The 25467-nt window shown below is 40.7% G+C and overlaps 1 protein-coding gene across 1 annotated transcript in view; it reads right to left on the bottom strand.

Moving 5' to 3' along the window:
• ASB5 (ankyrin repeat and SOCS box containing 5) overlaps window positions 1-24099 on the bottom strand; it is a 61529-nt gene extending 37430 nt beyond the window's left edge. The window contains exon 1 of the mRNA XM_075197482.1: window positions 23732-24099. Coding sequence (XP_075053583.1) covers window positions 23732-23927 — 196 coding nt within the window. The 5' untranslated portion in view covers window positions 23928-24099. The remainder of the gene's footprint in view (window positions 1-23731) is intronic.
• Window positions 24100-25467: the final 1368 nt, after the last annotated feature.

Here is a 25467-nt window from a genome sequence, read left to right as displayed (position 1 = left end):
ACCAATTTACTGCCTAAGGAAGGTCTTATTGAGTCAGCAAGATTTCTCATGTGTGCAAAATATGGTGCATACGCAACTGTGTATTGTGACACGTGGGTCGAAATGACCAAAGATTGTGATAGGCCTTTCCCAACAACAGGGAGTTTTAATGCAGAGGTGCTAAATACCGTAAAAGATAAAGTATGGTTGATTAAGTCAACGAAAGTGAGAAATGCACATAATCATTGTTTAAAATCGTGGCAAATGGAAGGTAACACGTGGCAGAGCAGCGAACGCACAGCGGAAGTGAGTGTAAGGAAAAACACGTGTTCAGCGGAAACAAGCATTCCGGAAGTGTGCGTTGCAAAGCGTGGCGAACTGAGCGCAAACACGCCCCCGATAAATTCGGTCGGGGCGGGAAGTACAGCCAATACCAAAAATGTAAAAACTGTAACTAGTAACTTGTATGTTGTTTTAAGTAACGTTAAAAGTAATGTTTCAGGACAAAGAAGAGGAACGGTCCCACCAGCAGGGGCAGCTGCTGAAAGTGGTGAGAGTAATGAAAAGGTTAACACAGGGGGAGACATCCATTTTACTGCAGCAGCAATTTCAGCAACTAGTTTCAGTGATTTGGTAGACTTACATCTTGTCTGCACAGCAGCAGTTCCCAATGGGAAAGCAGACAGGAATAGTGATGTTCCCTTAAAACATGTAGCAAAGCATGATCCATGCACTAGGTCTGAAACATTTTCAATTTTGTCTGATTTCCCTGATCCTAGGAAAGATTTGACCAAATGTCAGCAGTTTATTAGATATTATGGTAATGTGTATGAGCCAACTAATAAAGATTGGCGAGTATTATTGAAGGCCTGTCTTCCTCTCAATACTGATATACAAAAGTTCATTAATGATTGTATGTTGGAGGAGGATGAATCCTTAACCGAGGATGATAATCAGGACAATATTAGAAATATAATCACACAGTTGGCCACATATTTCCCAGTGATAGTGGACTGGAGTAAAATTTTTAGTATCCAGCAAAAAGATAGTGAAAATGCAGCAGACTATTTTTGCAGAGCTTTGATAGCAATGGGCAAATATACTGGGGTACCAGACATAAAAGATAATCCACATTACAGAGAGGTTGCTGTTAAAGTTCTAATGGATGGCCTCAGGGAAAACTTGAAAAGAAGGGTGCAAACTTCATTACCATACTGGAAAGGAACCACTGTAAGTGCTCTCAGGGAGTCAGCTATAGAACATGATAAAAGTATAAATAAACGGAAAGAGACACTAAGTGATAGGGTAATGATGGTAAGTATCCCAGCACTAGAGGGACTGCACACACGACCACCAGCATACAACCCACATAATAAGAAACATATAAAAATCAGGTGTTTTAAGTGTAACGAATAAGGCCATTTCGCAAGAGATTGTAAAAAAGAAGAGAAACAACACGAGTTGAGGAAGTGTTTTCAAGGCAATAAAATAGGACACCTAGCAAAACATTGTGCAGACATGACAGGGACGTGCTTCTACTGCCATAAGAAGGGACACATGAGTAGGAACTGTGTAGAGAGAAGAATGAATACCTGGGTTGGAAATCACATAGACATCCACAAAGGAGGCGTACACTTCTCTCAGAGGTTCCCCTTTAATTGATTGCACACTCTGTAACAACTAATATTCTGGGGGAGAAATATAGTCGACTCTAGAGTTAATCTGTGGTGAGCATTAAGGTGCAAAATGTAGAAAGAAACTTATTTTTTTAAAAGTAATCTTTGTTGATTTTGTTTGTTTGTTTTATGTTGTCACATGTTTGTTTTCCTAAATCGCTAGCCGACGGCAAAGAATAGAAATGTTTGTTTTGTTTGCTGTTTTAAGATAACTATCTTGTTTTTCTTTTCACAGATAAAAGGGACACAAAAGAAGTATAGACAAGTGTTTAAAAGGGGTGAGATAGAGAAATAGAAGAATTACTCTTGAAAGACTAATTAACAATAGACAATTGGAACACTCTTTTGTTTTAGGCTGCAGTGACTCATGATAATTTGTTTGGCTGAGAATCATTATCCAACAATGAAGTATGTACATACTTTGCTCCAAAATATCGTTTTATGTATTTCAGAGAAAATATGAGTCACTAAGAGTACATTTTCACATTTCTCTATTATAAGTTAGAAAAGTCCGTTGAAAAGGTATGTAGTCAATGAGATACCGAGTTCTTAATGAACAAATGACGGACGACACTGGATTGCACTGTTAAGAACCCCTAGTCAAGTATGGGGAGGGGTCATAGTTAGCAAATAGCTAAGGGGAACAGTGGAATGAATACAGCCATGTCCCCATAGAGTCGTAGTGCCGAATCCAGCTGTCATTTTGTTGTAAAAATCTCCCTTTCTACATGTATGTTTGTATTCAAACCTTTGTATTCCCATCATTCATTGCTTTCCTATTTCTCATTCTTGATACAAACGCTAGTCTCCCTCTCTCTCTCTCTCCCTCTCTCTCTCTCTACCTCTCTCTCTCTCTCTCTGCTCTGGTAGAGATAAAATTACACAGTCTCAACAATGGGGCTAAAACATATTTTTATATTTTTACATAAGACAAATTCAGAGATACACACACTAGATTGACATAAGTTACAGAAACAGTCAGGGGTTTTGTTTTCATGTGTATAGAAACTGCTGATTTTTTTTTTAAGCAGAAAGGTTCTGTTGTGGAAATACGATTCATGTTTTATAGATTGCATATCTGTTTTGTTTTTTGTTTTTTTGTTTTGGTTCGTGCCTCCTGTACAAAAATGTGCCTTTTTATGGATGCACAAAGGGTGGAGACAGGAGATTGCTACAGATATGCATCTCTGTGTAGAACATTGGAGTAGGATTTTTACCACAAGATATGACATAATGTGAAACCCTAGAAAATGTAGAATTTTCATGTTTTATAATTTTCACTGTTAGACAGGCATGTACTGGATACTGTTATATTTGAAGAAAGTGTTATAGAAAGAGACCTCTTTGCCTTTCCCACTTAGTCAAGTAGCTGAATATGAGGTACTGAGAATGACATGTGAGTTGGCAGAGGGAAAATCGATTGATATACATTGGTCTTTAGCATTTTTCTAGTCTAGAGGGCGATGTTGAGGTGACTGAGATCGTTTTATAGCAATACCAGCACATGATTAGGACACTACATAGAGGACTTTATACAGTGACACAGTTACCAACTGAAGTAGCTGCTAGTAAGGTCCACACTTACACGCACAACCATACATGGCTGTCACACCAGGGAGAACATAGCTGTCAAATAGACAGAAGGGTTTTATGTGACAGCTAACAAATCTATGTTTTGTTTTTGTTTTTCGTTGTATTGTTTTAGTTTTAAAAAGGTGAACACACACACATGCACGCATACACATATTGGTTAATATAGGAAGATTTGTGTTACCCGAGGGATAAACTGTCTGGAAGGTGAAGAGATGTGGTGATCAGTCTGGTGGACTCTGGAGAGATGGACAAGGTAGACCAATAGAGCCATCCCATATCCCTCCTGCTGATGGGTTTTCCTCCAGGTAAAACAAATACACGTCATCCAATTACCACCATGCAGGATCCTCAAGTATACACAGGTGTACCAATGAAATATGTCTAGGTAGAGGTGTATTGAAATGTGTCTAATGTATTACTGTTTCATACTCAAAGCTTTTGTTATTTAATGTGATAGTCCTAGAGTTATAATAGATGATAGGGGTATTCATGTTATTGATAATAGATGTATAATGTATGAGTAGTGGTAACAAATCACATACTTTCAGTTAGCCATAAACCAGTGTGAACATAAAGTAGTGGTACTCGGTAGAATGAATTGAATAGAATAAGAGTTGGAACTTGATTGAAGTGCCACTAGTCCTTTCCCGCTACTAAAAGATCACCCCTGGGCAGACTCCTAACCTGTCGGTTTTTGAAATGTTCTTGACCCCTCGTGAGATGAGATTGTAACTGGGAGGCTAGGTTAGACCTTGAGAGAAGGTAAATAGTGAGACAGTAACCGAGAACGTCCAAAACACTGTTTCCTGAAAGGTCACACTAACTGTCAGGATGTTGGATCGGGAGAGTAAGTTGTGGAGCAGAAATCTCTTAAGCTTAGGTTATTTGCCAGACAGGTACCAGGTGTAGGCTACCAGCCTCACGGCTTCAAGGGTAGCAGAGACACACTGGTGCCCATACCACCCACTGCAGAGGGGCCAACACTCAGAGAAGGGTCCAAACGCACTCATGAGTTTGTACTGGAAGGCCTCGAATGCAGTTAGTAGCACCTGAGCCAAAGGCTAAGACTGTTGTCCAGCATGAAGTTGTAGTTTTTCCTGTTTTGTGTTCTCTCATTTCACTCTCTTCTCAGGACGGTTGATTCTTTTGATTATTAGCAGGTGACAGAGACTGGTTCGGGTAATGATAAGGAGGTGTTGGGGAGGAAGAAGTTAGTAGCATAATCAGTCCGGCCAATTACTCTATTCAATTCAGGGGTAAAGGAAAATTTGGAAACCTTGGAGCTTGGAGAAAGTGCGAGGGGCTATTGTCTGAGTAGCATTACGTCCGTAAGTACGGCGACCCCATGGTTAGAAAAGAGACACACCCAGCGATGCCAGTCCAGTAATATTCGGACTTGAGCTGGCATCCTTGAGAATGATTATCATTCTTGGGAGGGTAAGGTTTTAGACCAAACAAAGTGCTGGGCGTGCTCACACGTGCCTCAGTGATTATATCAAGTAGGATTAGTTCTCTTTCCACTAAATATTCTTGTGGTACCTGAACTATGGGTGGGAGGTCACTAGGGGAAAAAGTAGGACACCTAGGTCCCTTAGTCTGAAGTCTCCCAATGCTTTGCAAGCCGATCACTGTTAAATCTGAGCATTGAGAGACTGGGAAGAACGAACAGACAATAGCCCGCCCACAAGGGTTGATGAAAAGAACTGGTGACATTATTAGATGTGTGTATATTAACGCAAGCTGAAGGAGATTGCATATGACATTATTGATAGACATAGGATGATGCTATTGATGAACATGAAGTGTTTAAATGTATTCTGAGCTTAAAGACATGCGTTGGACAGAAGAACCTGTTAAACTTGAAGAACTGTAGTAGAGAATTCTGTATAGCTGATACACGTTCTACTGTACCATGTACCTTTCCAAATAATGTATTAAGTGTTTTATTGCACCCTTGAAGGGCATACAAGAAGTTATCTCCAAGCTCCAGAAGTGTACGGTTTATAGTAAAAGAAGAAGTCGTTTAGAGGATTAAGACTCTCTCTTATGATAACTTGTTTAGATCTACAAACAGTGTGGACATACACCAAAGGGGATTTGTATTACATAACAATGAAACGTGGTACTGAGATCCTGCTTATAACATCTTTAAGGTGATAGTTTATTGTACTATCAAAGGGTGGACTGTTGAAGTCGTATAATTGGATGAACGAAAGTATATTGGTTTAATATTGGTTTGCCGTGCGTATTGCGAAGCGTACGCCACGTGTTACGTGACGTGGTGTGTTCGCACGGTAAAATACGCACGCACACACTCGCATTACAACAGTTAGTTATTTATATCATTTCATATTGGTTCTGTTACACTGTAATTCAGGAGCAGATAGTATTCGGTTTATTATTAGTCTATATATATATATATATATATATATATATATATATAGTGATTATATGTACATTGTAGTGTTATTAAAGGTTTAGGTAATAGGAAAGGTGTCATGCCTGATATCATATTGAAGCCCTAATCATCAGCAGCTGTCCGGTGCAATCGGCGAAGAGATCGCACATTGCATACTTTAGTTATTGATATTAGAGAGTAAAACCTTTGTATGATACTGGCTATGAAAAGGAGCAGACCCCCTGGAGAGAAGACCCCCACCTTTGGATTCCTTAGATTGAATCAACCTATTACCTGGCTGGCCTGGACCCACCCAACGTCTGGACCTATAGAAACAATCTACGTCATCTCTATTGTTCACAATGAAACACTGACTGTATATATATTAGCTGCATCTCACTGGGGCTCAGTCAACTCTGACACAATATTCTATACAGAATATTGTCCATCGGGTCCCGTGGTTGCGCAGCGTGCGCAAGCGATTGCAGCGGTATGTATGTATTATCTTTTGGTATTGGCTGTGCTGTACTGTACTTTATCATGATATAATAATGTATTGAATTGTTGACCATTTACATCCGTTAAAAATAAATCACTTTGTGCGTTGGACACACATTCAATTGATTGGGCAATGCTTATTTTAAAACGATAAAATTACTTTAATAGTAGCATAAAACCAGACTGAATGTTCGAATCTGGGGTTTCTGTGTGTTCCTGACATGTATATTTGTTACCATTGTTTATTGATTTGTTGTTAAAAAATATATAGGAGGAGAAATAGGAGTCCTGCTAACCTTTCAATGGCCAACAGATATGGAATACTTCAAACCACATCAATATGGTTGCTAAGTGCTGATGAGAGTCAAAAGTGATAAAATAAATTACTAGCCAAAAAAGTCAATGCTGCAATAGTTTAAATGCCAAAACAAATCATAAAGTGCTAAGGGCCTGCTCTTTATAGATGATATGCACCTCTCGTGAGGTCATTTTTAGTGACAAGTCAAATTTAGTGAAAAATAATTTAGCTGCCAGATTGTCACTTCTGCATCTATCAGACAGAAGTTTCCACTTGAGCTTTGCAGTAAGACTGTTTGGTAAATTTTAGTCATTGACCTAGAGTACAGTCAGTATGCTGCATATCCTCATGCAAACATACTGTGCATTTATTTATTATTTATAGACTACTGATCTGTCTGGAATGAATGCTGAGAATTTGATCTGCACAATTTATGTCCCTCAACAACTGTTGTGAAATGTCATTATCAATTGTTGAGACTTGAGACAAGGAAAACAACTCTGGCCATTTGTTTTGAACACAGTCAGTGTTTCCGTAGTTTCGCAAGAGAGTATGACGTTCCATGGAGCTGTTAATGTTAGACAGAAACACAACTTGCAACAAATACATGACACATACAGATACATAGCAGCAGCAGTGAATACTTTAAATAATTTTCCAGGAAATTATTTTTACAGGTCATATAGTTAACTTTGTCTCCAGAGTACTTCTACTGTCAAATGTATCCCTGTTTGTGTCATTAGCATGGCCCTTACAGCAGGTGCCCTGCAGACTGCATTCAGCCCCGGATGTTTTATATTGGATTACCCATGGCATGATCGGAATGCAGTATGGAATCAAAATTTTAAATATTATTATTTAGTTATAACAATAACAATATCTAAATTATTTTTCCATGCGGCTTCATACAGTGCTACATAATAGGTTCACATTATAAAATATTCTAACTACTGTATATCTACTATATAACTCTTCATATACAGTGCAGTAAACTTACAAGGCCGGAGTCACTAAAACATGCTGATCTAATAGGAATAATCACTTATGTTCTACACAAATGTGTGTTAAAGTTCTCTTAGAGACAATAAAAGAAATAGAAAATGTAGGGAGAAATTGCGCTTCCTAGTGAAATTGAGTATGCAGTAAGGGAAATTAGACCTAGGGAGAAAGGGCCCAATCTCCTAGTTGAAAATAAAAATGGATAGATTCCCCAGCGCAATGTATGGAAGGACAGTCAGTATGATGAAAATCAAATTGTATATATATCGAAATGAAATGATAATACAGAAAATCACAATTAACTGAGTGACCACTCCAAAATTAAAAATCATAGCAAAAACAACAGCTACAGGTATACACACAAACGTAAAGGTTTCACTGATCCCTCTAAAAGAGGATAAAGTGTCCTTGTGGGGAGATCCCACCAGGCTAAAGTAACAGTCCTAAATGGCTAATAACCCAAAGGGGTTCAAACACGGATAAGGATTGACAGTTCGTATTCCAAGACTTCCCAGGAGGCAGTAGAGTCCTAGTAAATGTCGAATTCTTAGCCCACAAAAAGGAGACGATATTAGGTGGCTGGTCAGCAGTCTGGAAGAAGGGTGAAGGTGGATTTATTTTAATCTTCCTGATTGGTGGATATCCCGAATGATCCGGTCCTCAGGAGCTGCCTGCCGGGGATTATTACGCCGTCACATCTAGTCCAACATCATTGTGAGCTTGTGGGGTTGGATTGAGTTTACTCTCCAGGAGCAAGAAGTCAGTGTCCCATTGGAGATAGGTTCTAGTGCCTGGTCCGTTCTCTGGCCACACTTGAGGCCCGAAAGGGACAACGGAGAACAGGCAAAGCGCCACGCCACGGGACAAGCCCGGTAAGTCCCCGGGGTACCCGTAAGGTTCCAGAGGTAGTGGTTGGGCTCCTCGCTGGCATTGCAGCACAGCCCTTTTGAGTTCCGGGGGTGTTAAATGTGGGGGTCGCTACCTGGAACCATCAGTAGCACTGCCGGAACTCAGCTGAACCACGCCCTACCCCACGAGACACTGTCTGCACTGGAACCGTTAGGCTAACCTGCCGGAAATAGGAAATAGGCACCCAAATGGAACTGCAGGTAACACCCCCGGAACGCAAAAGGGCTGTGCTGCAATGCCAGAGAAGAGCCCAACCACTACCTCTAGAACCTTACGGGTACCCTGGGGACTTATCGGGCGGGAAGCCTACCGTGTGGCTTTTTCCCTAGCATGGCGCTTTGCCCGTTCTCCTTTGCCCCTTCCAGGCTTCGAGTGTGGCCAGAGAATGGACCAGGCACCAAAGCTTATCTCCAACAGGACGCTGACTTCTTGCTCCTAAAGAGGAAATATAACCCAACCCCACAATCCACGTATGCATACCACAATACACAGTATATCTTCCTACTCTGCACAGAGCCTGCCGCTTGACCTAGAAGGAGTTCTGGGCCTTGTGTCCCAGATGATGAAAGCCTTATGTTTACTAAAGGCCTGATGCCCTGCTCTGGGGGTTGGAGCCCCCTGCCTGGCTATGGGACTAGTACCTAGGCCTAACTAACTAGAGGCCTAACTAGTTAAGGGCCTTGTGCCCTGACTGTGTGGCTGAGCCCCATACCTGGCCATTGGCCTAACGCTCAGGCCTAACTAATTAAGGGCCTTGTGCCGTGCTGGTGGGGCTGACCCCCCTAACTAGCTATGGGCCTAATGCCCAATAATAGCCTACAGTGCCCCCCCCTAACTGCTGCTCAGGGCGTCTAGTGCCTGGGGTGCCCGGAGAACGATTGGTGCCCATTGGTGGTCATTACAAAGTTACTTGTTTTTTTGCTGTATCTCTAGCTCCAGGGCTAATTCTGAGTACAAGTGACAGCCTAGTATGCTATCTCTAATATGTATTTCATGGAAAGAAAAGAAAAGAAAAAAATAAAATAAAATAAATATATATATATATATATATATATATATATATATATATATAAAATCATTTGGTCATCAATGCTTATATTATTAACAGGTAACATTAATTCAATAGATTTTTTTTTCTGTGCATTCATTTGCGAATGTGTATTTCACATATGGATTGGACGTACCCTGCAGTATCTTCTGTAATAGAGCAAAGCAGTCCTATATACAAATTCATCAGCACACAAATTTTCAGATCCGTTCCTTGATGAATCAGGCCTCATGTGTGTTACTCTGTCTCATCCTGGATATTTTATTAAACAGCTAGTGATTAAGGCGATACACTCTGTGTGCAAATTTTTCTCTAGTTACATGTATGCTTCTGATCACAGTACACAATAAAATATGTGTAGGAAGGTGCCCCTGGAGCAGAGCCCCACAGATTACAGCACTGAAGCCGGCCAGGACACAAAGAAAAGAAGATTTATCCGACCTCCGTTCCAGTTGTGGTAAGTCTGGTCACTTTACGGTGCTCCCTGGCATTGGTGACAGGGAATCTGAGCAGTGGCTATGATAGTGAGATAATCAGGGCTGACCTCCGCTCATTTGAATTTGAGCGCCGCAGCGAGCAAATTGATGCTCAGCATATCATTGCCATGCGCCTTTGAGATGGCTTATATTCAACCATCGTGAGCAGAACAGTCAGTCCGACCAGTGGAGAGAGACCCAAGAGAAGCTCTGGAGACCAGTAGGCAAGTGCGAAAAAGAGGAGCAGAGAAGCAATGGTGCCGAGATCAAGCAACAAGATGTCAGAGCAAATCAGAAGAGTTGCAGTTGAACACAGAATACAGCAACAGCAGTGGAAAGCCATGGATCAAGAAAAAAGACACATATCTACCTGGACGGGGCACTACGTCCCGATTCTACCGAACCCGCCCATCCTCTGGGCTATACGGGAAGAAACCACAGGGCAACCCACAGGGGCGGTACCTGAACCGAGACTTATAGCCGATTCACTTGAAGAGAGGCGGGTTCAACGTGCCATAAATGTGCGCCCACACAACCACTGAAGGTCACCTGCAGGAGAAGTAGCATGGGGAACGCACTGGGCTTTCACGGTTTTCCCCTGCTGCTAATAAAAGCTGCCAGACGAAAGGTTTTTAGGCAACCCTCTCACAGGCCTAGGCTATGGTCATAGATAGGGTTGTATACTACACCTAGCATTAGAGGTTAATGTTGCAAAGCATTCTGGTCATATAGAGTGCTGATAGGACCAGGGTGCTGCTGTTGTAGTTAACACTAGAGTAGGTGGTCAATACTAGAAAAGGTAGACAGCTCTGTGCAAGGGATGTTGTTCCTGTCCTTTCCTAAACCCCCTTCTTGGATGTCTCAGATCACCATCAAGAGTAGAGAGTGCCCATATGGTAAGTGTCCCCCATTCTGTTTTGCTCTTGGTTAGCCCCTCACCATTAGTAAGATATTTGGGCAGGAGTCTTTCCTGTCACAAATATCTGCAGCCCCGCTCCCAGGCCTAGCTCAAAATTGAGGTGTCAGCAACAGGTTTATAGTGCAGTTTCTCTACTCCCGCCTATCACCTCGGACACCCCTCTTTCCTTCCACACTGTACTTCCGTTAGAGTAATTGTTGCTGTCTTTCCCCTAAACTGAAGCAGTGCATGAAGAACTGGTGCAGTGTAAATAGCAGGTGGATCGGTTGAGAACAAGTAGGCCCTGCAACAAATGCATGATAAGTAAACATATGGCCCCTGCATCTGTTTATCTGTATGGAGTTTTTCCCTATTACCGCAATCTTAAAAAACTCCGTTTTGGGAAAGGGACGTGCATGCTACAAGTTTCTCAAGTAATCAATGTTATCAGCTAGGCTGGATGAAGATGGTCTTGGACTTCCTGTTTAGCTTTTAAGCGAAAGCTTGTTTGGGTCCGTAAATGTGGGTGATATATATAGTTTTGATTTTGAGATTGAGTGCGCAAGCTGTTTGGCTTTCAATCTGTTTCTTCCCTATGATTTGCCTAAAATGTTTCCAATACTTCAATAAAGGGTTTGGGAAGAGACCTATAAAGGGTAAGCATGTATGGAAGAAATAGCGTGTATGTTATATCACTGTATATATTTAGTATTGGTCAGAATTTAATATCTTATGATGATGGGAACGCTATAAACTCAAGCATTTTGGTTTGCCCATTAATGCTTATACTGCAACAAAGACCCATAATGTACCCCATTAACTTTAACATCCTATTCTCATCATATGGCTTAGCCATCATGATAACATGCACATTGAACCCATTTCATGTCACTGTAGACTGCAATTTAATTTACAACATCCACATCTCCGCCCTGATGCTGTGCTCTGAGTGATAGATCTGCATGACAGCATTTTAAATCATTCGCTTGTTTTTAAACATACGTTTTGCATTAGTCTCTAGTATGCCCTCTGCTATTTTCCCTACTATTTTTGTATCTTCTCCCACTTTTCAGCTTTAAAGTACAATGTTGTAAAACTATATTTTTAAGTAAGGCTCATTTTATTTTTCTATTTTTCTGTGCATGTACATATATTAATCAGGTGTGGGATCTGCCACACTACTTTATCAGTGAAGCTAATGTGATCTGCCAGTCATTTGTTGACTTCAACTGAACGAAGCCCATTTGTTTATTTATTAACATTTATTTATAAAGCAATAGTATACTTTGCAGTGTTTTACAATTGGGAACAAGCTCAGTAATCCTAAAAGACTTGGTACTAGTAAACAAAGCTCACAAGCTGACAATCTATAGAAAAATAGGATTTTGATAGATAAGGTTAAGTGCCACTTATTGTATGTTGGTCCAGCCAGATTGCAATGAGAAAAAAGTACTTGGTGAGGTTAAATCATCCAGTCACACAGCAAAGTTGGTTTGGGTGCCACTAGGTTGTTCGAGTAAACAAAGAGAATAAAAGTAAGGGTTGCGTGAACTGTGATGAGGGGTAGTAGGTGAGTATAATGGCCATGGGAGGTTAAGAAGGGATAAAAAGTACAAAGCATCTTTCGGACATAGGTGCTATATGCAAATCATTATGCTTTACAATATTTTTCAGACTGTAAGATGAATGTTGATGTGTCTTATCTTTGCATATAGCAGCAGCACTCATTTCCTCTTAATCGGGATATAGACTCTAGGCAGAAAAGTAGTGCTGCTGCCAATCATTTTGATCATCAAGTAGCCATGCCTATATACCTACTTGTATTTTAAATTTGCTGACTAAATATGGTGTTCTAGAGACATAGGGAAGTGACAGATTGAGACTTGTTTGAAATTAATTGAATTTCTCCGGTTTGATGGCCATGAACATGTTTATGGTACAATATTCAAAAGACTTCACTGTTTACAGTTTGCGTTCAAGGTTCACCTTTCACGTTTGAGTTCGCCTTTCATGTAAATATTACAGTATTCAAAGTTACATTTTCGGAATTCTCTATTTGCATTCAAGGTTCACTGTTCACCATTAAAAACAGTTAGGATGACAATTTAAGTTAGCACTGTTTGTAACATAAGTCTTCCTGGAGAAGAGTACTTTGGAGACATGGAGGTTGCTGTACTTTTCCTGAGCACCAGCTAGAGGCAGCAGAGTAAAGTTAAAGACAGAAGGCCTGAGTCATTTAGAAGAGCAAAGCAAAAAAAAAGGAGTACGTTTTCTCCTGGACAGACCATGTTACAATGCAAGGGGTGTAAATTAGTTTTTTTATTTTGCACATAAGTTAAATATTGGCTGTTTTTTCATATAACACACAAATACTTGATAGCTTATTTTTACACTGAAATTTAAGATTGATGCCCTATCCCAACTATAAATCTGTCCCCACATTTTGAATTTATCTCCCCCTCCAAAGCAACATGGTTTTGCCCAGGTGCAAAGTTACTCCTTTTTTCTGCTTTGCTTTCCTTTATGACCCAGTCCCTGTCCTTCTATAGTTACTGCAGAAACAAGGCCATACTACTATTCCAATGAGAGAGACAAAAGGAGGAGAAATAAAATAGGATTAGGGAGATAGACACAGAAGTGGGAAGAGAAAGTCAGAGGGAGACAAATAAAATGGGATGAGGCACACAAAATAGAAAGACAGAGGAAAGCAGAAAGTGGAAGAGAGTATAAGAGACAACTGCAACCTCCTGCTACCTGGTCTTCCCATCACCCATCTATCCCTGGTACAATCCATCCTAAATGCTGCAGTAAGTCTGGTCTCTCTCTCTTGACACTCTGCAGCACCACTCTGCAAATCTCTACACTGGCTCCCCATAACCCAATTCAAGCTACTCACTCTCACCTTCATAACCCTCACCAACACCTTCCCTTCATATATTTCTGACCTCTTGCCTCTTAGTTCTTTGCCAAACTTCCTCTCTGACTCTCCCAATTTTCAGTCTCTCCCATAACCCACCACTGCACTCTATTTCAAAACCCACTTCTTTACTATAGCCTATCCTACCCATCCTAACACTACTCCCCCTGGATGTACTACTAGCTCCTATCATTTCAGCATTGCCCTCCCTACAAACTGTAAGCTCCCACAAGCAGGGCCCAGTCTACCCTCTCTCTCTCACTTTTGCATCTCCTTTGTAAACATTGCATGTACTTGATCTGCTTTAAAGTATGATTTGTTATACTGACTGTCCACCACTGTGGAATTTTGTGATACCTCAAAAACAGATGATGACAATGATGAAACAACAGAGTAGAAAGACAAGCAGAATGTACATAGACACAGAAGGGAAATAGAGAAGGGAGAAACACAAACAGAAAAGGAAGTGAGTGTCAAACAGAGGGAGAATACAGACATATGATACAGAGCAGGAAGACCAGGACACATGATGAATGTGTTGTGTGTGGTGTATGGTTGGACAAATGTGTTTATAGTAGGGAACTTGGGATCTAATGACCATATATATTTGTGTTTTAATATGATGGCAGCATTAAAGAATAACTGCACCAAAACAAAGGTTTTAGATTTTAAAAGGACTGACTTTAGTCAATTTAAAAATCATTTATGTGAATTTAATATAAAGAATTAACAAGTCTATATGATTCTCTAACTCAATCACATAGTGTAAATCATCAGCCATCATATCTCCTTTTCTACATGTATTCTTTGCCAGTGCCAAATTCGGTCCTTTTATTTACTCAGAATGTGGACTTTTAACTGCATTGTCTTGTCAAGACAGATATTTTTGACAACCAAATCTACATCATAATAAGTTAGACATATTTACTGTGGGAGGGAGACTCTGAACTCTTGGCCTATCTGAACTGTCGATTTTACATATTTCTTACACTTCACCTATACTATCTCTCTCTCTCTCTCTCTCTCTCTCTATATATATAGATATATTTTTTTTTTATACATTCCATATTTATATACATTTCATACCCATCTCACCTTGCAGCACGGAACCGCTTTCAGAGCCGCCCAACTGACCCTCCAACTTCATCTCCGCCGCAAGTCTCGGGCAGTCCCCTTTACCCCAGGGTTTTGCAAGGTGATTATTCCAGTACCACCACTGCATTTTAAAATCACCTACGGATCCTATCCCCCGGAGGCACAGAGACCTCGGACTCCAAACACCACCAGCCTTCCGGTATCAAACCAAGGAGACCGTCCCGTTCAGGGCTTCCTAAACCAACCATACTAAGTCAGATATTACACTTGAGTTTATCCAGAAAGATGAATCGAGATTGAAATTTTAATCTAGACATGGTAACTGGATGTAGATATACATGGTAACTGGCAAATATATTCAAAGTCACCTTGTTTGATTCACAAGGGAAGCAATGCGGCACAGATCTACCTACTCATAGCTTATAAGTAAAACAAGGTATTTGAAAGCTTTGCTTTTGGCTACCGATAAAACTCTGCCCTTCAAAAAGTGCATAGTACTAGTCTTTGAATTTTTTTATTATGGATGCAGGCCACTTTCCTCTATTTACTTTTATAAATGTCTATCTCTATTCATTCATACAACTACCCATCCAATGACCTGTACCTGTTACTATAACTTCACTGTCTGTGACCGGATGGCCTTACTGTTGGGGGAACGAGAATAAAGCGATGTTCTCCTTGCACAGTTTATCTGGGTTTCTCTCACCATCAGTAACCGGCTGTTACTGACCACTCCTACTGGTGTCATCTAGGTACTCACCGACTGTGAATGTCAACTACATAATAGTTGTATGAGAATCTACTGCCAACACTAGGCACCTTCACGGCACCTGGTACCACTTTCTTCTGGGTAGCTGGTATAGCTGCTAGAGAGCCTCTTTGCATTGGGTTGGCAGGTACCTCCTGACCGCTTACTATGGATCAGGACTTCTACGGGTAGAGCATTGACACAGAGATGCTGGGTTCAACACAGGACAGCCGGGGAACAGATTAGAGTATAAGCTCTTATCTGTTGGTCATATGATACGTCAGGCAGCATCTTCAAACAGTGATGTTTATTTGCTCAAGGGGTTGGAGGTACTAGTGATCATTCAGAAGTACAGATGGTATACTACAGTTGAAATACAAAAAACAGCTCTTATATATGGTTTCTGACACACATGCTGGCAGGGAGTAACCCAGCCCTTGATCCTAGCTGGCAGCACAAAGTCTGAGATAGTATCATCATCATCATCACCATTTATTTATATAGCGGCTCTAATTTTGCAGAGCTGAACAGAGAACTCGCTCACATTAGTCCCTGCCCCATTGGAGCATACAGTCTAAATTCCCTAACACACAAACACAGACTAGGGTCAATTTGTTAGCAGCCAGTTAACTTACTAGTATGTTTTTGGAGTGTGGGAGGAAACCGAAGCACCCGGAGGAAACCCACGCAAACACTGGGAATTGAACTCATGACCCCAGTGCTGTGAGGCAGAAGTACTAACCACTAAGCCACCATCAGATCTTTAGCATCAGGATGTAATATGTTGTCTAACGTTGGATTTAATGCAATTTATACTTAACAAAATTCACATCAATCTGAGATTTCCTACTTACTTGCTGTTACATTATTCAGATAGGTTTCCTATCTCTCTAGAATACAGGATGAAAGGTCCCCGACTGTGCATTAAGGCTAAAAAGATGTGGTCATACAGATGAAAACACTTAATTAGCATGGGATTTTCTTTAGAAAAGGGACAAAAATAAATCATGACATACTGTTTCAGAAATCAATACATTTCCAATACAAAAATTGGTACATTATATACATTGCTGCACTGCGCCACTAATTAAAATGAATGTATACAATAAGTTATTTCTAAGTGATCCAACCACACTGTCTATGATGGATGCCCTGTAACATTCAAAATGTATTGTGTTTGTAGTCTTTGAAGTTTTGTAGTATGGGTGCAGGCCATCTTTGTCTATCATCATCAATTTTAATTTATATAGCACAAGAAAATTAGGTAACACTTTACAATTGCGTATCTATCTACTTCTCTAAATATATACTGATGCCGGTGTCCATCTAATGGCATCGGATTGTTACTGCCTCTTCACTCTCCATGATGCATGCTGTCTAATATTTCAAATTTAGTGTGTGCATAGTGTTTCAATATTTTTAACTCTTGCACCTTACACTCTAAACACTACAGGTTTTTTTGCTGTCTAATTTATCTAATTAAATGTCTTCCACTTAAACACTGCACCCCACCCTACAAGTTCCTTGCTTGATTCACAAGGGCAGCATTATGGCACACATCTACCTTACTCATAGCATAAACAACCAATTAAGTAAAACAAGTTATTTGAAAGCACTGCTCTTGGCTTTCAATGAATTATCTACAAATCCAGAAGTACATAGTACTAATCTTTGAATTTTTTAGTATTGTTTAAGGCCACCGTCGTCTATCATCATCAACAGTTATTTTTATAGCAACAGCAAATTACTTTGTGCTTTACAATTGGGTATATACTTGTCTAAATATCTACTGATTCCTCTGTTCATTTAATGACATCTGATTGTTACTGCCTCTTCACTTTTATCTAGCGTTCTCTCAGTGATTCTTTTTGAACTAACGAAGCCCAGGGAGGCTCATGCTACATATGTATGTGATTTAAGTGTGAAACATTAATAAGTGGTTCTGGTGAACGTAAGGACACCATAATAAATCTTTTGTGGTGGCAGAAAAGGTGTATTGATTGTTAATTAACTAAGGTAACACCAATTACTGCCAGCTGTTCAGATTGCTGTATCTGGGACAGGCTGGGCGTTCGTGACAACGAGTCTTGGATCTGTCTGATTTCTTCAAACCAAAACCACTCATCTCCACTAAAAAAATTCAGATAGAACCAAAGAGGAGGATAAAATAAGTCTAAAGAAGACTAAATACACAATAAAACATACTAAAGTCCAGAAGAAAAATTGCAGTCAGTTAAAAACGATGCCAAAAATGTTTTTTAGATACATTAGTAAACGGAAAAAAACAAGAAGAATATTAAGGCAATCAACTGATGAGAATGGACATGTTTAATGAGACAAAGAAATTGCAGACTCCCTAAATGTAAGCGTGAGTGATGCCAGTGACTTATGTAGGATGAATAGAACCACCACCAGTACGGGGTGAAATAGCATTATCAGAGTTTTTAAATGTCCCCTCCAGTACACAGGAAGAAGCTTAAACTTTCTTTAGAGTTCAAAAACTCTGATATGCAGAACAATTTCAAATCTCTTCTGTGAGGACTCGCTGCAAACCAGTCACAGATTACAGTTGACAGTGCACAATTTTCACATCCTTTTTTCACTTACTGTAATCAGCTTTTTGCTATCACCTCCAACCCCTCTAATCTCATTCACATCCCGTTCTCACTCATCTCCCCTTGTCCTGCACACTCTGGTATGCTAGATCCCTCTGCAGCAAACTTTTAACCACCCATTATATTTTCCTCTCCCAATGCTTCTGTCTCTTAGTCATTTCGGAAACCTGGCATGTCCTCTCAGACACCCACTCCTTGTCCTGTTGACCTTCATGGTGACTGAATAGGCATCCTGCTGCATCCTTGCTATACTTACAACATCATCTCCTCTGAACCATCTCTATCCTTCTCCTCCTTTGAAGTTCATCCCATTAACCTGTTTGTTCCTCTTCACTTCCATGTCGCTCTTATCTACCAGCCTTCTGGTTCCCCCTCCTAATTCCTAGATAACTTTGCTGCTTGGCTTTCCCACTTCCTCTCTGCTGACCTTCCCACCCTTAAGCTCAGGGATTTCAACATCTCAATTGATACCCCTTTCAATATTGCTGCCTCTAATCTCCTCAAACTCACCTCCTCCCATAGCTTGATGGACATCATCTTCTACAATAATGGTCACCCCCTCCATCTCATCTTCTCACACCGTTATGACATCTCAAATTTCTCCAATTCAGTATTCCCCGTCTGATCACAATCTCCTTTCCTCTTTCCTCTCCCAACGTCCTGCCCCCCACATCTATCCAAAGTTGCACAAACTTAACAGCCCTGACTCTATAACACCACTCTCCAATGCAATTGATACTGCACCTCAGAGGAGGAGTGGCAAGAGTTATTATATGCAAACTTGGACCACAGGAGCAAGGTAGCAAAATTATTATGAAATTTGGAGGTATACAACCAAAGAAACTGCTCCAGGGATTAGTTGACTCTCTCTGTCTGCCCGCTGAACTGCAGATGATATGCTGATGACAGGTTGATGTTAATCCCAACCAGAGCTCACAAGGACTTCCAGAACTCAATGATAAACTGAGAGCCATGATCTGAGACAATATCTACAGGAAAACATGTTGGGGAAACCGAGATGCCAGGGTTTGAGCATTAGGCAGTTTGGCCAGAGGGATGAAATGGGCTATCTTAATGAACCGGTCCACTACCTCTCAGATGCTGTTATGACCAGATGACCAAGGTAGATCCAAACAAAATCTATCGAGAAATGTGTCCATGGTTTCATTGGAACAGATAAGGGCATCATTTTGCCCGAGGGACAGCTTCTGGAGAATTTGCTCCTGGTGCACTCTTCACAGGAGGACAAAATTCCTGACATCCGAGAAAAAAGAAGGCCACCAGACAATACATGATAGGATCTCAATGGTCTTGGAGATACCAGGGTGTCCAGAGGTCTTGCTCACATTGGACTGCCTTCCTAAGATGAATTGGAACAAATAATATGTCTGTAGGGGTTTCCGGAGGAGCCCGATTTTGGCGTTGGCAGAGGGTTGTACCCAAATCTTGAGACAGTCCAGCGAGAATGGAGGAGGAAGGAATAATCGACAGACGTTTAGCAGCAGGATAATGATGGGAGTTGATCGGCTTTGGTGTACTTAGAACCTGGTCTTTAGGTAATGGCAAACCTAAAGTGTGTGAAAAATAGATCCCAGCTTGCCTATCTGGCATTCAACCTTTTATATATAATCTTCAATATATAACATGTTTTTATGATCAGTGATTACAGACATGGTATGAACAGCCCCTTCTAACCAGTCACGCAACACTTCAAAGGCCCATTTTATAGGCAGAAGTTCTCGATTGCCCGCATTGCAGTTAGCTTCTGCAGAGGAAAATTTTCAGGAGTAAATTGCACAAAGATGCAGGTTGTGATGGTGGACGTCCTTCTGTGACGTTACAGTACCTACACCTACATCGGAGGTGTCCACTTCCACCACAAAAGGTAAGTCAGGGTTAAGATGTTTCCTAACTGAAGAAATAAAAGCTATCTTTAGGGCCTTGAAGGAGGCTACGGCATCCGAAGTCCAATTGGCGGTGTCTGCCCCTTTGCAGGTTGGGGTAGTAATCAGAGCCACCAAATCAGAAAAGGAACAAATAAATGTTCTGTAACTATTAGCAAAGCCCAAACATCTCTGGATAACTTTCAGATTGGTAGGGGGCATCCAATACAGGATGGTTTGATCCATAGACAATCGAGAAGAGGAGATAACAAACCTTCTGGGATTCAAATTCACACTTTTTCGAGTTTGGTGAAGAAATTATGTTCTCAATGTCTTAGGAGTACCCGCTTGAAATGAAGATGATGCTGTGCCAGGGACTGTGAATAAATCAAAATGTCATATAGGTATACCCCAACGAACTTGCCCAGAAAGTCACAAAGAACATCTTTGATCAGATCTTGGAAGACATCGGGTGCATTACAGAGGCCGTAAGGCATGACCAGGTATTCATAATGGCCAGATTGAGTGTTAATGGCGTTTTTTCACTTGTAGCCCTGTCTAATGCGGATCAGATTATATGCCCCGTGAAGGTCAATCTTGGTGTAGACTGTGGCTCCCTTAAGTTGATCGAATAGAACTGAGATAAGAGGTGTTTTTAACAGTGATCTTATTAAGACCTTAGAAGTTTATAGAAGGTCATAGACTCCTGTCCTTCTGGAATACAAAATCCAGCCTCTACTGGGCAAAGTAGACCAGAGGGTAGATGTATTAACCAGTGGATTCTGTACGCCCGCTAACTGCATTGGATCAACAATTTCCACTGCTGCTAAGAAGAATGCTGAAGGTATAGAATAAGATGGTGCCTCTTTTTCCACTTCTTTCCTTGATTCGACTATCAATTTTAATGGCAAGTTGCACAAGGTTTTCCAAAGATGTGGGTGAAGGATATTGCACCAGAAAGTCCTTTATCTGGTTGTACAAACCTAAATGGAATCTGCTACAAAGGGCAGGTTCATTACACACGCTGTCCGTGGACCTGCGCCTGAACTCTGTGCAATATTCCTCAGGAGATTACCGTTTCAGAGATCTTAAGTGTGATTCCACCTGATCTGGATCATCAATAATTAAGCCTAAGGTGTTAAAGAACGCGTCCACAGATTGCAGAGTGGGACTGCTAGGGTTGAAGCCGAGGCCCAGTTTTGAGGATTTCCTTGAAGCAGAGAGATTACAATCCCCATCCTTTGTTTCTCTGAGCCAGAAGAGTAAGGCATCAGGTGAAAATAAAGCTTGTAACTTTCTATAAAGTTGCGAATAGCCTCCAGTCCCCGGGATGGTTTGAGATGATTCAGAAACATCCTCTTGTACAGACAACTGGTGAGAGAGCACCTGGAGACAGCGTCTGAACATGGCTAGCCAATACCTGAGAAGGACAGGGGGTAGTTTGACTGAGATCCATAGACGCAAAATCCTCCACTATGTGTTTATTTAGGCTGGTTGTAATGTTACCGCTAACTGCTACCAACATAACCTTTTGGAACAGATTGTAAGAGAGCATCCCGGTTGCCCTGGCAACAGCCGGGATGCTGAGGTCGGATGTGACGTCCCAGCTGCCAGGGCACCCTACGGTACGTGGCCAGGAGCGATTAGCCGAGCTTTTACGTGGCGACTCGTGACAGTGAGATGCCTAATTATCCTCACTTGTTTACGGATCACTTGGAAGGACACTCTATACTATCGGCTTGGATTAGTGATGGCAGCCTTATCGGTTAATCTTCTGCAGCCTAGAGTTGCTGTTTAATAAGCTGTCATAAGAATCAAATGACTTGTTCATACTAAAGAGTCCTACAAGTGGTTTTAACATTGCAGGCAGTGGTGAAATCTCCCCCGCTATTGTGTCTACTTAAGTATATGCACTTTAATGCTTTTGTTTCGAGTGGACAGCATATCAAGTTGCTGTGCTCTCTATACATCACTTATCAACAGGATCTGCACAGCGTAATGGTGTCCAGATAAGTATACAATCTTTTTTATATGGGTTTATGCAAACTGCATGTTTTATCAACATACCGGAGACCTAATGTTTCAATTGAATTGTCACAGTTAATCACAGATATATTTTTTTGCTACAGTGTGTGTATCAAAAGGATGTGGTCATACCTACCATTATTACATTGTTATCAGAATATACTTATGTGCCAAACACTTAGAGTGTTGGTTTTATGTGTAAATTTTTAACAGTGTACACTGTGATGTTATTGTTTTAACTGTGTTTGTAGCAATAAATATTTATATGTTATAAGGTGGACTTCAGTTTAATCTAATAATATATTATTAATTTAGGATTGGCGCTGGCTTGCTTCTGATTCTTTGCTTCTCTATATAGCCTTACCACCCCCCCCCCCACTACCACCACCACTCCCTGCCCGATAACCACCTCTCCCACATCCTTTTCTCAAGCTTATCCCCACTTATGAACTTCGTTTCCCGCCTGATCAGACTATCCCTCAACCGTCAATCTTTCAATTGCTCTCTCAATACCCATCTGTTCACTTTAACCTCTCCTACCCTCACTTTAGACTGCTCCCTCTGCACATTCTACCTGCCACATCCACTCCTGTCCTATTAGCATACTTACCAACTCCCGTCATTTTGGCCCTGCCCCCCGCGAAACTGTAATTTACGTCACCTCCCGCCCTCAAAAATGGCATGATTCACCGAGAATCGCGTCAAATGACGCGATTCTCGGTGAGATTGGGAATGCGGGAGAAATGCCAGCTCGCCCGGAATTTCGTGAGTCTCCCGGACTTTCCGGGAGAGTTGGCAAGTATGCCTATTAGTTCCTATTGTCTCGGGGCCCCCTCTCCCTTCTGTCTCATGTTAGCACTTCCTCTGTTTACCCCGTATCTACTTGTTCTGTTTTAATGCACAAGTTGTTTTTATATGATTTATGCTGCCGTCTGTCTGCTGCTGCAGAATTTGTGGCGCCTTACAAATAAACGATGATGATGATGCACAATTGTGTCAAAGAGCATAGTTGAACTCTGTATCCAGAGACAACACATATAAACAACTGTGCCTAGAAAACATAAAAAGTCCTTGTTGAAAGCCAAAAAGATAAAGCAACATATAAAAAATACACAATAAAACACAGATAATTTATTATATACATCAACCTTATTCCTGTATATATTAATTTACAATATCTGCATGTATAAATATCATGTGGCAACAGTTACTGTGAATAGATAAAGTTTGTAAAATCAAAACAGAATACAGAATTAACTCTATACAGAGAACAATGGCAACAATACCGCCCCCACCAAGCAAAGGGAGTGACTACATAAAGATAAATTTATACTGGGAAACATATTCCATTAAATATGTTCTGCTAATGTAAAAAATGGTTACATGTGTTTTTGTGAATGTTGCACATAGCATGTTTAAAGGCAAGTTTAATTTTGACAATAGTGTAATCATTAATAAAGTGATTAGTGAGCATAGCTCCTGTGCAGTCATCCAGAATGAAACACTGTGTTTTGTAGCAGTTCTCAAAAAGATAGTAATTAATAAATTGTGACCTAGGAAACAAACAGACCCAGTGTATTACAGACATAATAAGGAAAGTAACAAGTTTGCACAGTTATCAGTCTTAGTTACAGTATAATTGCTGGATAAAGCTATACAATCGATGAGTACAGTACCGTGTCCTTGGGTAACTGTGTAGAATTCTGCTTGTATTCGTGCTGCCTCCTTACGATTTCCCTTCACTATGTAAAAATGGCTGAGGATCACAAGGCTGATTTTCACAAACAATTTAAAGCAGAAAAGTGCCAGGATAGTGAAGTAGACATTGGAGAGTTGCTGAGCAAAAGGTTTTTTTTCCTCCAGCACCGTCATAGCTGTACCAGAGACTTTGTCACTGTTTAGGAGTGGGTCTGATCTGTTGACAGGATCACATGGCTACAGCCAGAAGCTGCTCGCAACAGCTGGTACTAAGGAAATAAGATATCAGGTGGTCATGATGCTTGCTGCTGAAAATATGGGGATTATTTATGTTGGACATATCTTCTAAGGCCACTTCCAGTTTCCTACAGTCAAAGTGAATTACTGACGTAAAATGATATAAAGGTGCCATCCCATACAAAACATAAACAGTAATTAGTGTACGATGCAACACAATTTCATGTTTTTTACAGTTTTAGACAAATGATACTGCACATATTTTAATACCTAAAATACAGTTGCAATCAATATATTTATTATGATTTTCACTAATCCGCAAAAGGTAAATCATAATAGATTGTTCCCAATATCACACTCAGTAAAAGACACATCCTTTCTTTTTATATTACAAATAATGTTTATGAGAACAAAAGACAAAGTTGTCCAGCGCTCTGATACATGTGTCAGCAAATACATACATAGGAGAATTTTGTGCATATACAGCTATCTTCGGATAAGCTAACCTGCCAATGTCAAGGCATCTAATGTAGGTGAGTCCCTAGCAAGTGAAACAAATGTACATTCAGGGTGTCACATTTAAAACTTTCTCTGAGCCTCCATTTTCCAAAGCATGTAGCTCAATAATGTTTAGCAGCTATAAGTAACACCCAAGCTAATTGAGAAGTAACAGATCTTTACATTATGAAAAATAAGTACTGTGAAAATCTATCTTCTCTCAGTCACTAACATCCCAGGATTAAACTTTAGGGCATGCTTAGAGCACACATCTCTGGCTGCATGCTCTGACCAATCACCTTAACTTAACATTTTAGCACCATGGCCGAGAGTGAGCGATGGCGCCCCACAATTTTGCTGCCTCCAAGCGATGAGGCTCTGCCTGAGGAGGCATGACCAACCCATTGTGGGGGCGTATCAAAACTTTTAGAAATGTTAGATTGCCCTCCAACAGAGTGCTGCTCTCTCCTACCTGTTCTTGCAGCTTTGACTACTCAGTGCCGCTATTGGTGTCTTAAGTTCAGATGCTGCTTAGCTGGATCCTGGAACATTGGGGCCCTTTTTGTAAAAGAGATAGTTACTACTCACCTCCTAGAAAGCAAAGAGTGAGCACTGCACTCACATTTATCAATAATATCTATGTCCCCCCTGACCATCCAGACATTAAATTAATAGTGTTTTTTGTTTAACAAACAGGCCTCCTTCCCCCAAACAGATCCAAAATGAAACAGTATTCACTTCTAACAAATATGCCTACCCCTCCACCCAGCCCTGACATTAAATAATGGCATTCCTGTTTAATAAACACAAGCTCCCCATTAAATAAATGGTAATCCCATTTAATAAACAGACCTATCTCCCCCAACCTGTCCCATATATTAAGTTAACAGCAACCAAATTTCCCCCAATAAGCCCTGACATTAATTTATTAACCCCCACATGCCCAAATTTAAATTACATTAACACCCCCACCAGCCCC

This window comes from Mixophyes fleayi, chromosome 1 (assembly GCF_038048845.1).
Source record: "Mixophyes fleayi isolate aMixFle1 chromosome 1, aMixFle1.hap1, whole genome shotgun sequence".
Lineage (NCBI taxonomy): Eukaryota > Metazoa > Chordata > Amphibia > Anura > Limnodynastidae > Mixophyes > Mixophyes fleayi.
The sequence above is the reverse complement of the archived record's forward strand: the minus strand, read 5'-3'. Positions and strand labels throughout refer to the sequence as shown.